Below are 14152 nucleotides of genomic sequence, written 5' to 3'. Positions count from 1 at the left end.
GAACGTCAAAGGCTTTTTCTGTCATACAAACCGGGAATTTTAGATTTCAAATTGATAACACGGATTGACATCAAGGCATGAATGCACTTAAAGATATAAAGAAATCTATTTTACATCAATCAAAGTCATCATCAGACCCAGCCTACCTTAAAAATCTGACCCTCTTTCATCACAAGTGACGTTTTAAAGGTCACGGGCAGAAGCTTGCATGCAGTTGGTCCATCATCAGGACCAGAGCTGGAGTCAGAGCATCTGCTCACACTGCTGCTGGACGCTTAAAACCTGCTTTACTAATAAATCACATATCTCCTTCTTAAGTTATTACCACACAATTTACTGCCTGCACACTATAAATTGAGTTGTTTTGAATTTGTTGTAAAATTGGCTTGGGGATAGATTAAAAGAAAAAGAAATAATACCTTGTACAATTCACACTCATCCCCTGAAAACCCTTTGATGACGCTCAAGTGAATACAACAGCAGTGTCCTTCATAACACATAAGACATAAGACTTTCATGTGTATTATGAGGATAAAAACTAATGGCACAAGTTGGTGTAATGGATTTCATTTGTGAAATGGCATCACACAGTATCTGAGGAGAATCATAGCAAACAATAAAGAAATAAAACCTTCTGATGAGCGCTCAAATGCAGTGCTTCAGACAATTGTGTTTTTTATTCACTCTTTATTTATTAACATATACAAACATTATTTAAAAAAATACACACATCACATTGTTTTTCTTTAGTCTGGCATTTAGCAGCAAATGTTACCTGAAGAAAACCTGATTCACATTTTCAAAAACCTGCGTACAAACTTCTACTTCCCAGTTTGGACAAAAAGGCAGAGCAAGAAGAAGGAGTGTCTTTGAGCTATGGGTGGCTGGGACTGCTGAAGGAAATGAGCCGGTGTCAGTGCAGAAAAATGCGTCTGATCTTTTTAGCAGCAGTGAAAAAAATGCAAAGGCTTGCTATGATTCTTGGGTAATGAAGTTCAGTGCATCAGAGAGCCCACTGGACCGTGAACACCTCTGACATGGGCAAGGCCAGGCTGGTCACTGTCAAAACCTGTGGGAAGAGAGAGACGTTTATATTCTTTGGCACAAAGACAGCGGGCAGTAGACGTGATGAGTACAAAGAGAGAACACACGGCAAATACATACAAAGGAGGAAACAGACAGGCTTATATGTGGTATGATATTATCTTTCTGAGGAAGACAAACTTAAATGAAGGAGTGCTAAGTCACAAAGAACTCACCTTGGTGTCACTGCGGTACGTAAAATCCCTGACTTTGTCCCCATTGGCTAACACATACAAGGGTGGTGAGGGCACCCCGAACACCTGCAGCCCTCCCAGCACCAGACCATCCAGGGCCCCGTTCAGTCTGACGGGATCACTCACCACCTGAGACTGATGAAGACATTTAGGGACCATTTATGTTTTTGTCTTAATACACAAGGACAAGCTACTGTTGAGGCTTTTCAGCATTTAAAGGGATAGTTCATCCAGAAATCCAAATGACATATTTTGCCTCTTACCTGTAGTGCCATTTATCAGTCAAATTTGTTTTGGTGTGAGTTGTTGAGTGTTGGAGATATCGGCTGTAGAAATGTCTGCCTTCTCTCCAATATAATGGAACAAGATGGCACTCGGCTTGTGGTGCTCAAAGCGCCAAAAAATATATTTGAAAAACTCCTACACCCACTGAACGTATCACCGTGCAGAAGGAAGCGTACATCTACTACTAGCTCACCTAGCACTGCTGAGCTAGCTAACGTTACAGCTCAGCAGAGAAGGATGCCGTTACTGTTTACATTTTGTGCTGTCGCAAGTACAATCCTCTTGTCCATGAGTAGACGCACGCTTCCTCCTGCGCGATGATATGATTGGCGGGTGTAGTTTGGTAGAAAGAAAATAGTTACTACATGAAACTGCTCACAACAAGGTCTGTGGATAATCTTGAGTAACCAGTTCATGATTTCTGGAAAGAGACGTTGTTGTTGAGTTTTTCAAATGTATTTTTTTTTGGCACTTTGAGCACCACAACCTGAGTGCCATCTAGTTTTATTATAGTAGAGAGAAGGCAGACATCTCTGCAGCTGATATCTCCAACACCTGGCACCTCACAACAAAACGATCTAGATTGATTAACAGCACTACAGGTGAGAGGCATAATGTGTATTTTTAGTTTGGGGTTGAACTGTCCCTTTAAACAAAACTGAATCATCCAGTAAAGACACTTTTGAATCAAGTAGTAGTGCAGTAAAATGCAAAACACCACCTCATCAGCGTTCCCAATGCAAATACCACTCGTCTCCTCCCTACCTGTCCAGCAATGAAGATAATGTAACAATAATTTCCCATTTCAAAGGTGTCCAGACTGTCCCCGTCATCCCAGAACAAGTCGCCCCAGGCCCAGCCGCCCGCTGACAGAGCCACCGTCAAGAAGAAAGGGTTCCTGCGTGAGGCTGCGGTTGTCAAAGCAGGTTCCTTCACAACAAAAGGCAGATCAAAGAAAACATGATGAAATGATACAAAATGCACTCCTCTCTTCTAAGTGTTTTGGCTTGTTTTCAGCTTTAAGACGTCAGTTAGGATGTCATGACAGTTATAGTTCAACACAACATCTGATCATGCACGTCCATGACACAGCCATGTTATTGATATCTAAGGTTACTGCTTAAATAAAGGGGTAACAAGTGTGCTTGCAAATATACTAATGTCCATTAAAAATGATTTTCTGCCACCGGGCAAAATAATGAATGAACAGTGGCAGAAAAAATGATTGTTAAGCCACTAGAAATTAATCTACAATATATTTTTTTAATATATATTTTTTGGGGCATTTTTTTTTTTTTTTTTTTAGCCTTTAATGGATAGGACAGACAAGTGTGAAAGGGGGAGAGAGAGAGAGGGAGAGGGAGTGACATGCAGCAAAGGGCCACAGGCTGGAGTCAAACCCGGGCCGCTGCGGCAACAGCCTTGGGGCATGGGGCGCCTGCTCTACCACTAAGCCACCAACGCCCCAATTAATCTACAATATAATTTACTGGGCCAAAATTTAAATCATTTGCCAAGGTGCTGCATAGATTATAGTATCAAACAAAGCCTGACACCATGTTCACACTGGACATGAAAGTGTACTGATATGTCAGTTGTTGCTTGGCCATTCACACCAGAATAGCATTACTCCGTGCCAGTCAGCAACGATTCTGCTCCTCTGTTCTTTACTGATCACACATAGAGCTCTGTCTCTGTCTGCCTGTGTGCCTTTGTGTCTGCTTGTCTCTCATGCTCTCAGGCCCTGACAAATATGTGGAATAAGTAAGCACAGGATGCATATTTTATCATTTCTAAGACTCAGATAATTTTTATCATATCTAATAAATGAAGTGGATCAGATGAGAGACAGCCATTCTCTTGCTTTCTCTCTCAAACTACGCAGTGCTGATCAAATATAAACCAAGATTCTTGCGTTGCCTATTTCTCACCTGAAATGTTTCCAGAAACTAATTTTTCGCTCACTGTATAGCTGTAATTAAAGATTGTTTGTCACCAGCAGACCACCATATTGTTTGATGTGTCAAAACTGGCATGCTTGCATTATGTTACCCACCAGTGGGAGAGTTTTTTGGTCCGGTGCAGCGCAGTGTATTCTGGTAATTGTAGGTTTTCTTCGTCTTACACAAAAGCAAATGCGGCAGCCCTTTTTCTCCAGTCTTACAGCATTAATTTCAAAAGTATCTGTGTCTTTCTACTGCATAGACAGCCCATTTTTATAAAAACGTCATATTGAAAAGTGAAAAATGGCCACCAAAAGGAAGCTGGCAGTCCTCCATGAAAATTCGGTACGCTTTTTCAGTGCTTTCACGTCCAGTGTGAACCTGCCATAACAGCACAAACTGATGTACTGCACTAGTGGCAGCAAACTGTAATATCTGAAAGAACACTTATCCAAACACTGGTACACACTGCTTGTTGATTTTACAAAGACCTCCTCAAACATGATTCAGCTAAACAGAAGCAGGAATTATAAGAAGGAACCCTAAGCACTTGATTCACCTGTTTGAATTATGTATTGTTGGTTCCCCCCAATCTTCAAATATTTTATTAATAATTCATCCCCCACATTTTGTCTCCCGCTGAACCAAAAATGACACAGAAAGTGCGAAGATCAGCAGAATGAGCTGCATGTTGGCAGCAGACACCCACCTGCTGGGGGATAATGTGTCCTTCTCTCACATGGACATTGATGGTGTCCAGAGGGGCGGGCAGGAGCAGGTACTGACCCTTACTGTAGAAAGGCTGACCCTAGAGAGCAAAACAGAGATGACCAGAACCCAAAGGGAAATGGGAACACTTCAGTCATGCGTTACCACAGAAAGTATCAAACATGGTGACTCAAATATCATTGAAGTTTGCCATGAACTTTGGTTTAAAGCTTATATATGCCAGTGGTGCTGTGATACTATGATATAGGGTTGAGCGACTCACATTGTGTAGGCTGTACCAAGTGCCAGGGGGCAGGTAAGCAGCCAGCTCTACTGCCCCTTGCTCTAACACTGGGCTAATGAGGAGTGAACTCCCCCACAGGAACTGTCGGTCTATGGTCTGACAGTTAGGGTCAGCAGGAAACCTAAGAGGGAAGGACAGATGAATGTTAAGGAAAGTGAAGCATGTGTTGTCCAAATCATTTCATTTATATGGGACTATAGAGGAGAGAGAGGACGGGACACATACTCCATGAAGAGAGGTCTGGCCACAGTGTCAGCAGATGTGTGTGCATGATGAAAGAGTGTGTAGAGGAACGGGAGGAGGGAGTAACGAAGGTTCAGTGCACTCCGCATGGCTGCCTGGGCCTTCCGTCCAAACACATAGGGCTCCTGAGGCTGAGGGACACATTGAAACACACAGACAATGACGGGATATAGAGTTACCTCAATTCATAATACATGAAACAGATGGACTGCTCTAGACGCAGTGGAAAAACAAAGGGCAGACACCCTACATGCTAAAAACAAATGACTCAGTGAATCACACAGGTTAGCAAACGGATACAACTGTACAATTACACAGACAAACACACAAACAGTGTCTCTGTCTCACAGTGTTCAGGTTGTCATTGTGGTTTCTCATGAATGGGTAGAAGGCCCCGAGCTGCATCCAGCGCACACACAGTTCCTCAGTGGTGTTGCCTTCAAAGCCACAGATGTCTGCCCCCACCAGGGGAACACCGAACAGGTTAAACTGCAGCACCGCTAGGAGGGGTACAGGTGCAAAAGGTCAGTCTGAAACTATTAAATGATCTACCGTAAAATTCGGAATATAAGTCGCAGTCTATTTTTTAAGGTCTCAAACAGGGAAAACAAGGTTTTATATTATATTTGTTAATAAAAACGTTATACAAGTTATTCCTACACTGTTTCCTTTATTTTTTAATTTGAAACACATTCAAAACACAATAACCTCTTAAGCAGCTTTGGTTACTTTTCATATTGCAATTTTCCAAACAAACTCTTCAGGAAATAAAATTATAACAACATCTGAGCCATAAAAATGAGTTTAAATTAATGTTAAACTTCTTTTTTTTTTTTTTTTCTCATGCATGTCTCTGTGACAATATGGCGGCTTGTTCACTGGCCAGCTATGATGTCCGTCACAAATCTTTAGCTACGTAGCGCCATCTTGTGGGTCAAATTACCTATGTCAGCATTTACCTTGGTCTATAGGTTGCACCAGTCTATAACCCGCACCAACTTTTTAGATGAAAAAAAAAGGGAAAAAAAGTGCGACTTATACACCGAATTTTACGGTAATTGGTCAAAGTGTGGTCTCTGGCCAATATCCCATTGAATATTCACATGCATTCAGACGTCTGTGACAATGTTTGAACATATAGAACAGCACAGAATTAACTTTTCAGAAGCTAAAGCTCCTCACCTGGGATGGAGAATCGAAGCTGCTCCCAGTCGCTCCTGACGTCTCCAGTCCACACTCCAGAGAAGCGTCCGATGCCAGGGAAAGAGGAGCGAGACAGGACGAAGGGTCTCTTCTCTCGTACTTTCACAAGAGCACTGTGGATGGCAACCGACCCCGGGATGTAAACAGTACACAGAGCAAATAACAATAAAAGAACAACTTGGTCAATATATGCTGTATACTCAACTCAAAATTTAAACTGTTCTCAAAGACGGTCTGTACTTCTACATCTTTTACAATTTTAAAACACCCAATAAACACACTGGCAACGACACAAGAGCAATTTAAATTTCAATGAGCTGAACCATTTCTTAATACCACTACTTAATACCACTACTTACACTAAGCTACGCTAAGCTTTTAAGCTTGACAGGAAGGTAAAAACATGCATGACAACCTTGTCAAAAGACTTTTTTTCTTACAATAGTGTGTTATCACTGTGCTGTAGCGCTGATGGTTTTCATAAAATAGATGCTAATTGCTAACAAATCATTACTTAATTTTATTCTGCTACTCCCACTGAAATAACACTACCCCTGCAAAACTAGCTCTGCAAACTGCATGTGATCAGTGCATGGTCTAACCCACTGGTTCCCAACTTGGGGGTCCCGACCCCTTCTAGGGGTCGCCAACGCTTCACAGTGGTTGACAAAGCCTTCTTGATTTTAAAGGGTGTAAGAAAACAGGTCTGTATCTGAGCATTTCATTCATTTCTGTGGCAAAATTAAATGAAATTGCTATCTTTAAAGTTTAGGATATGATTCAAGATATAAACTGGGAGGAGAAAACTGAGTTTGACCAAAAAAAAGAAGCTTAATTATATATGATCGATAAAACTTAAAGAAATTGCAATGTGCAAAATTCACGAGAAATAATCTGCTTGACATTCACTGAATTTGCTCGTTTGACACAAACTTCCTGCAGTTATTGCACACACTATTTGGGTTAACTGTACAGTTTATTAGCTGTTATGTACTGTTATTGTTGTGAACTGAATATAAAATATGTCACTTAGTCGGACTAAATGACAGAAAAAAGGGTCCCCTACGGAAGAAGATTGAGAACCACTGGTCTAACCTGTGCGTGGCATAGGCTTCTGTCAGTCCGTACATATTGTGCAGGTTGTAGTGAGTGGACAGCTTCTGTTGAGCCGACATGCAAAGAGTTCCCGAGTTCAACTGGCCTCCAACCACCCCTGTTAATGAGACAGTCAGAGAGACACACAGGCTTCAAACGTATGCAATTTATGTAGCAATGAATAGATCAGTTATGCATTTATAGTCATTTACACAGCATCTTGCACAATAGCCACATATGTGCTTTCATGTGTGGACCAACTATAAATGTAAAACCAATAATGTTTGTATGCCTAGTAATGCATGACACTGAATCAAGCACTTACTGGGCGTGTAGGGCGGGTGCTCAAGATCATTGTCAGGACAGCCCTCCACTGAGCCCTGCACAAAACTGGCTGGTTCATTCATATCCTGGGTGAAGCATGGCAGAATAACAACAGAGGATAAGTTATTCTATGTGTGGTTTTTAGGTGAACACAACACAACCTCTCATGTGCATGAAAACCTGACACACCTGATGTCATAGTGTTTGTGTCAGTGGCTAAATGACCTGTGCTCTGTGTGGGTGTCAATACTCACAATCCACAGACCGTCCACAGGAACTTTAGAATGAAAATCTCTGATGCAGTCCTCCCACCAGCGTCTGGTCTCTGGGTTGGTGAAGTCAGGGAAGGCTGTTGGGCCCGGCCAAACCTAGACACACAGTATGGAAGTGTGCAAAATGTGCATGACGTACACACAACACAATGGGACAACACAACACATGGCAGAAAAAGAAGGCTAACCTTCCCTATCAGTATGTGTCCTGTGGCATTTTTAATAAAGACGTCTCGTTTCAGTCCATCATCAAAAGGCGAGTAAGTTCCAGGAGGGCTGGTGCTGCTGATCCCCGGGTCCTTACACAGAAGCAGGAGAGTGCCACTCAGTCACAAGTTAAGAGAGTTTTGCTGCCATCTACTGCTCATTTAGAGAATTACAACATCTTAGACCCAACTAAAACAACTGACAGTTCAATCAGCATCATCAGTCGGAGAGGTCTTTTAAACTTAAAGATGTCGCACCAGGATAAGGATGTACTTCATGCCTCCCTTATGGAATTCTTCCACCATCTCTGGGAGGTCCCCGAATCGCCAGGGGTCAAAGGTGAACACCCTGCGCTTATTTGCATAGTCCAGATCATTCCACTGCACATCCTGGTGAGGGAAAAAGTAAAATAATCTCAACTGGATGTCAGTATTGTCCACTGCTGATGACAGCTGAGGATGTCTCAGAAAATTTTCACATCAGTGAATACTAGTTGGACTTCTGTCAAAATTAATACTGGGAATTTTCACACATTGACTGATTTCTTAATATAGTAAAATTTGCACATAATAAATGCACATATGTGAGAAAAAAAAATTCTGTAAGCTGCTACTTAAATTTTACAGAGCTTTGTGAGTGCTTTGTTTACCATGGGGAATTTTGCATCGTGCATGCGCTGTGCCACACGCCGGGTTGTCTTAGTTGTCGTGTAACCCCAGCGACACAGATGAAAGCCCAACGACCAATAGGGAGGCATCATGGGATACCCTGGGGATAGATGAATGGCAACAGGGAAACGCATCAGGTTGCCGCGGCACTCCTTAAAATATACAGCACACACAGCGACAAGCTTTTACAGGTTACAGAATGTCATCGCTGCTAAGACGTACCAATGACCTGGAGGTACTGTCGTATTACGCTGTGAGGGTCAGGACCCAAGAAAACGTACAGGTCCAGGACTCCACCGATCGCCACCCAGGTGAGAGCAGGGGTCGGCTGCAATGTCACCTCTGCAGAGACATTTGGAAAGGCATTAAGAAAAAATAAGCATTCTCATATGCTAGTTAAAATCATTCTGTAATGAAAATAATGACAAAAATTACACCGGGATGCTGAGTGTGTCTTATTGGAAAGTATAGCCTGGTACCGATTGCATTGCTGTTGAGAAGGAAAACTCCATGTGCCAAGCCGTCATCCTCCTGTACTATGTAGAATGGGTGGGAGCCGTAGAGGTTAGCATCAGCCTGTAGAGAAAGACAAGCGTTAACATTTAGACTTGAACACACAACAGGAAAGAGGTAGAAATGACCAAAATGTGACTGTTCTGCAGATACAGCTTGATTAGCAAAGTACCCCAGACATCCCTCTCCCCAGCAACGCTCCTGCTGGACCCCAAGGCGTTCCCAGATCAGATGAGATACAGTATGTAATTCCTGCAGCGTGTTCTGGGTCTACCCCTGGGCCTCCTACCAGGGGGACGTGCCTGAAACCCCTCTAACAGGAGGCACCCGGTTTGGCATCCTGATCAGATGCTCGAACCACCTCAACGGACACCTTTCGACGCAAAGGAGCAGCGGCTCTTCTCCGAGCTGCCTCTGGATGTCTGACAACATCTAAGCTTGGGTGCAGATGTTGTCGATTTTTCCCCAATTTTAGATCAGTTTCCTGCTGGAACGTCTTGGGTTGTGCTTGGAGGATTTTAATGGTGATTTTTCACAGTAAAAAGTGCCACTTTTCTCTGTTACAGTCATTCTCCTGGCTAAAAAGATGGTACAGAGACGCCGGAAAACAGAAGACCCGGAAATGCTGACCAATCGGAGCAGATTTTCAGGGGGGAGTGTTTCAGACAGAGGGTGAATACAGGTGTTCCAGCACAGACAGTTTGAGGAAAATAAAATGTTTGAACATTAAAGCATGTAAACATGTTCTAGTAGAAACCTTAAATACAACTATGAACTTAAAAAAGGAGTACGAGTTTTAAATTTTGATTTATGTAGGCTTTGAAGACTGGAAGAGGTTAAACTATCCATTTCATCAAGACAGAGAAACATAAACAATTTGCGCAGCATGACCCTTCTGATTTTCCCTTTAGAGGGGTTCTGAAACTGAGGTTGGGAGCAACTGCAATAGACTCACATGTGGCGCCGTGTCTCGGTTCCACAGTGTCAGAGAAGTCCAGTTAAGGTCCAGGAGGAGGGAGGTGTAATGCTCCCCAAGGCCAGACACAAGGGGAGAGGCCAGTGCGGTGGACAGCTGCAGGTACTGGTCAGCAAACAGCAGCGGAGCTACCGTGGTATTCACACTGGACAGGCGGGACACAGAGAACAAACAATGATGCACTTAATGATGATCATGATTAAGACAATCATCACACCACCGGTCATTTTGCACAGTTGTGTTATCCGTGACTAATAAGATAAAATCAGACAAGAGAAATGTTCGTGCTCCAGATGCTCAGTATAAAAATGAAATAAATACTGTATATGTCTTTGCCTATATTTTTGTATTAATGCATTATTGCACCTGAACTTTTATCGATGGACGGCACAAGCTGACTAAATACGAGTCAGTACATGTCAGATATTGATGGACATAGGTAAGACTATATAGATGCCATCCATATAATACATCCTATATAGACTAAAACCGAGACGAACTACTCACATCACCCTTCCATTAGATTTTCGCCGCACTATGAGGCCAAATGGGTCATACTGGTATTCAGTGGTGTAGAGGGCTTCTTGGGTGTCAGCTTTGCTCTCAGGAACACCAGCTGGGAGTTTCACTTCGTATCGCTGAGACGATGGGTCCTTTAACTTTAGAGAAAACAAGCATCAATTTTTTAACCAGCACTCGCAAAGCACACCTAATAAACAGTGTTTACAGAGCAGTAAGTGTGATCTTATACATATGATTTTTAGTGAGTCACTCACACATATCTTCAAACAAAACCACTGCAAAACCCCAGCAAGTTTCACATTAAGATATTCAGATCTTCATTTTCTACATGAACATAATAAATCACTGAGAAAGATGTTTACTGGAGAAATCCAAGTATATACTAATTAAAGACTCCATCATAACCTGTTTCCTAGGCTTTTGTGACAAAGTTAGCAAATGTAAATCAGCATCAAACATCCATTACAAATGTTTGATTATCTGTACACCATGATATTTCATGTTTCTGTTGAGCCGTTTCATGGATAATAAACTCTCTTAAATCATCATAATATGTACAACACAAAAGACATTAGGACTCGCTGTCCACCTCTCCAAAATCACACAGCTCACGCAATCTGTTTTCCTTCCAGATATTTTTGAATCTGCCAACCTAAATAGTGAGACGAAGACATACACTCACCAGCCACTTTATTAGGTATACCTGTTCAACTGCTTGTTAACGCAAATAGCTAATTAGCCAATCACGTGGCAGCAACTCAATGCATTTAGGCATGTAGACATGGTCAAGATAACCCGCTGAAGTTCAAACCGAGCATCATGATGGGGAAGAAAGGTGATTAAAGTGATTTTGAACGTGTCTGAGTATTTCAGAAACTGCTGATCTACTGGGATTTTCACGTGCACCCATGTCTAGGGTTTACAGAGGATGGTCCAAAAAAGAGACAATACCCAGTGAGCTGTCTTGTTGATGCCAGAGGTCAGAGGAGAATGGCCAGACTGGTTCAAGATGATAGAAAGACAACAGTAACTCAAATAAACACTGGTTACAACCAAGGTCTGCAGAAGACCATCTCTGAACCAACAACACGTCCAACCTTGAAGCAGATGGGCTACAGCAGCAGAAAACCACACCAGGTGCCACTCCTGTCAGCTAACAACAGGAAACCATGCACCATGTCACAAAGCTCAAATCATCTCAACATGACAATGAGTTCACTGTACTCCAGTGGCCTCCACAGTCACCAGATCTCAGTCCAATAGAACACCTTTGGGATGTGGTGGAACGGGAGATTCACATCATGGATGTGCAGCCGACAAATCTGCAGCAACTGTGTGATGCTATCATGTCAATGTGGACCAAAATCTCTGGGGAATGTTTCCATCACCTTGTTGAATCTATGCCACCAAGAATTGAGTCAGCTCTGAAGACAAAAGGGGTCAGACCCAGTACTGGCAAGGTGTACCTAATAAAGTGCCCGCTGAGTGTGTTTTGCTCTTGCAATACATTTCCCCTTAAAACTGCATTACAGTCACCCATACTTCATACACAAATCAACAGGTTGCAGTGGAAAAGCAGAGTATTGGGTACTCACAGTGATGTGTAAGCAGCCTGCAGTCTCTTCTATGATTTCTAGGTGCAGAGTGGAGATATCTCTGGGGAGATATGAGGGGGTTGTACGAGTCAGGGTGGCCTCCTGGCCTCGCCTGGTGGGAGTGAGGGGACCCATTTCGTAGCCAGGGTACAAAGTGGGGTAGAAGCACGTAGGTGGTCCTGCAGAGTTAGGCAGTGGGACATAGCAGCACCCCCTCTCCTCACACTCTGCCTGGCTGAGCACCCTGTCCCTGGCACAGTCAAACCTACTCTCTGGAGCCATGGTGCATTTACTGTCTCTGGAAATATCAGTGTCTGTGGAGCTTTTTGGGTGGACAACATTGTTCTGTAGTGATACTGTATTATTAACAAGTCTTTCATGTGCTTTGGTTTTACTTTGCATGACACTGACTGATCTAACCAGTCTGGTCTCATGGTTAGACAAGCACAAACATGTTAGGTTGAGGAGGAGCACGGCTACAGCTACATTAGCCGACAGACCCATAGCCTCGTCAGAGATGCTATGTCAGGTTAAAGGGCATTTAAGGTGAGCTCTGCATAAACATACACTCCTTACAGTGCATATGATGTAAATATTCAATAAAAGAGTACGGTTTACTTACTACAGACAGCCGACATGAACATATAGCTAATGAAGTATCACTTAACGTTACACTCACAGTTTGAACCGTTTTTTTCTGGCTCTGTAGCAGCGTCATAAGTTAGCCGTTAGCTTTCGAGCAGTTCAGTGTCGGAGCTCTTATTTAGCATTTCCTTCCAACCAAGTGGCAGATAAGATATGTCGCAAGGATGAGGGACGAGAAGAGTTTTAGTCGAGAGGAATTTTAGTGAAATAATAAGTCTACAATGTAATAACGTCTGTAAAAGACGGAGCAAAGTGCAGGCTAACATCAAACTAGGGCAAGCATACTAGGACAAAAGTGCTAAAACTTCTGCCGTCACTTCTCCCTCTCCTCTCCTTTTGAGCTTGTTTTGAGTTAACGAAAATAACGTTATTTCAGTCTTAAAACATGGTTCCTTCACAAATGTAGATGGATTTGCATCACAAATTTTGATTTTAATTATATCTACTGGTGATTAAGTCCTAATTCAGAAACATCTGCTTTCACAGATGTTGCAGAAATAGTATGTGCCATTAATTAAACTTGGGGGACATTTTTGATTCTTGTCCTACATGTCTGAAAACACTAATTGCTTACTCATTTTAATTTGTGAAATTTCTAAAAAAAAAAAAAAAAAAAAAAGGTTGTTTTTATTCTTATCTGCACTTAAGATGCATTAATTTCGTACTGACTTAAAATTTTAATCAAGGAAAAAAAATCTACAGACTAAAAAGAGAGCTATTAAAAAACAAGATCCATACTATGATATTTGGTTTCCTGATTAATGGCCACACTAACATCAATATTGTATACATCACACATTAAAATGATGTAATACTTTAGTCGGAATGATCTCTACTGATGATCAAGTCCTAATAGGCCCAATAAAAAATATATTCACGTGATGCAGAAATAGTATCAGCCATCAGCTAATAAAAAAACCACCTGTAAATCTGATGACCAAACAATAATTTAACTGACTTACCTACATTGACAGAAAATTCCCTTTTGTGTTTAGCCATATCAAAGCCACAGCCATGAACCTGGGATACAGTTTTGATTCTTATCATGTCTGAATTCACTGCGAATGGTCACTCACTGTTAGGCATGAATTATCTCAAAATTAGGTTGTTTTCATTCTTATCTGCACTGTCGATGTAGTAATCCCAAACTGACTAACCTAACTTGATGTTCTATCAAAACAAAACCTGGTCTGGTCTAGAATGCTCTAAACTTGAACTAACATCAAACAGCTCCATTTTTGCACAACTTTCAGTGGCTTTATGTGATTTTATAATTATAATACATTCAATAATTAATAATAAAGCACTGACACTTAGGGCCCTTTACCTTTGGAACAACTTAACAGTTGTCATAATTTTACTTCAACTGTAA

At 41.9% G+C, this 14152-nt stretch overlaps 1 protein-coding gene across 1 annotated transcript; it reads right to left on the bottom strand.

Annotated features, from left to right (window-relative positions):
* Positions 1–715: 715 nt before the first annotated feature.
* Positions 716–13348, bottom strand: gaa (alpha glucosidase). The gene is made up of 19 exons (XM_049562420.1): positions 12136–13348; positions 10526–10677; positions 9998–10163; positions 9009–9105; positions 8752–8871; positions 8511–8629; positions 8119–8250; positions 7843–7953; positions 7637–7750; positions 7384–7468; positions 7059–7176; positions 5943–6076; positions 5109–5260; positions 4743–4891; positions 4497–4638; positions 4215–4313; positions 2328–2492; positions 1260–1412; positions 716–1069 (listed from the first exon to the last, which is right to left on the bottom strand). Exons 1-19 carry the CDS (start codon positions 12637–12639, stop codon positions 1004–1006), a joined length of 2778 nt encoding a protein of 925 aa, XP_049418377.1. The 5' UTR covers positions 12640–13348; the 3' UTR covers positions 716–1003.
* Between the last annotated feature and the right edge of the window lie 804 nt (positions 13349–14152).

This window comes from Epinephelus fuscoguttatus, linkage group LG19 (genome assembly GCF_011397635.1).
Source record: "Epinephelus fuscoguttatus linkage group LG19, E.fuscoguttatus.final_Chr_v1".
Classification (NCBI taxonomy): domain Eukaryota; kingdom Metazoa; phylum Chordata; class Actinopteri; order Perciformes; family Serranidae; genus Epinephelus; species Epinephelus fuscoguttatus.
This window is presented reverse-complemented; position numbering and strand designations above follow the sequence as displayed.

Coding starts and splice junctions, on each gene's coding strand:
- gaa (XM_049562420.1), bottom strand. CDS start 12,639: ATGGGTCTGTCGGCTAATGTAGCTGTAGCCGTGCTCCTCCTCAACCTA. Junction 10,164..10,525: donor AAATCTAATGGAAGGGTGAT/GTGAGTAGTTCG, acceptor CCGCCTGTCCAG/TGTGAATACCACGGTAGCTC. Junction 8,872..9,008: donor TCTCAACAGCAATGCAATCG/GTACCAGGCTAT, acceptor ATGTCTCTGCAG/AGGTGACATTGCAGCCGACC.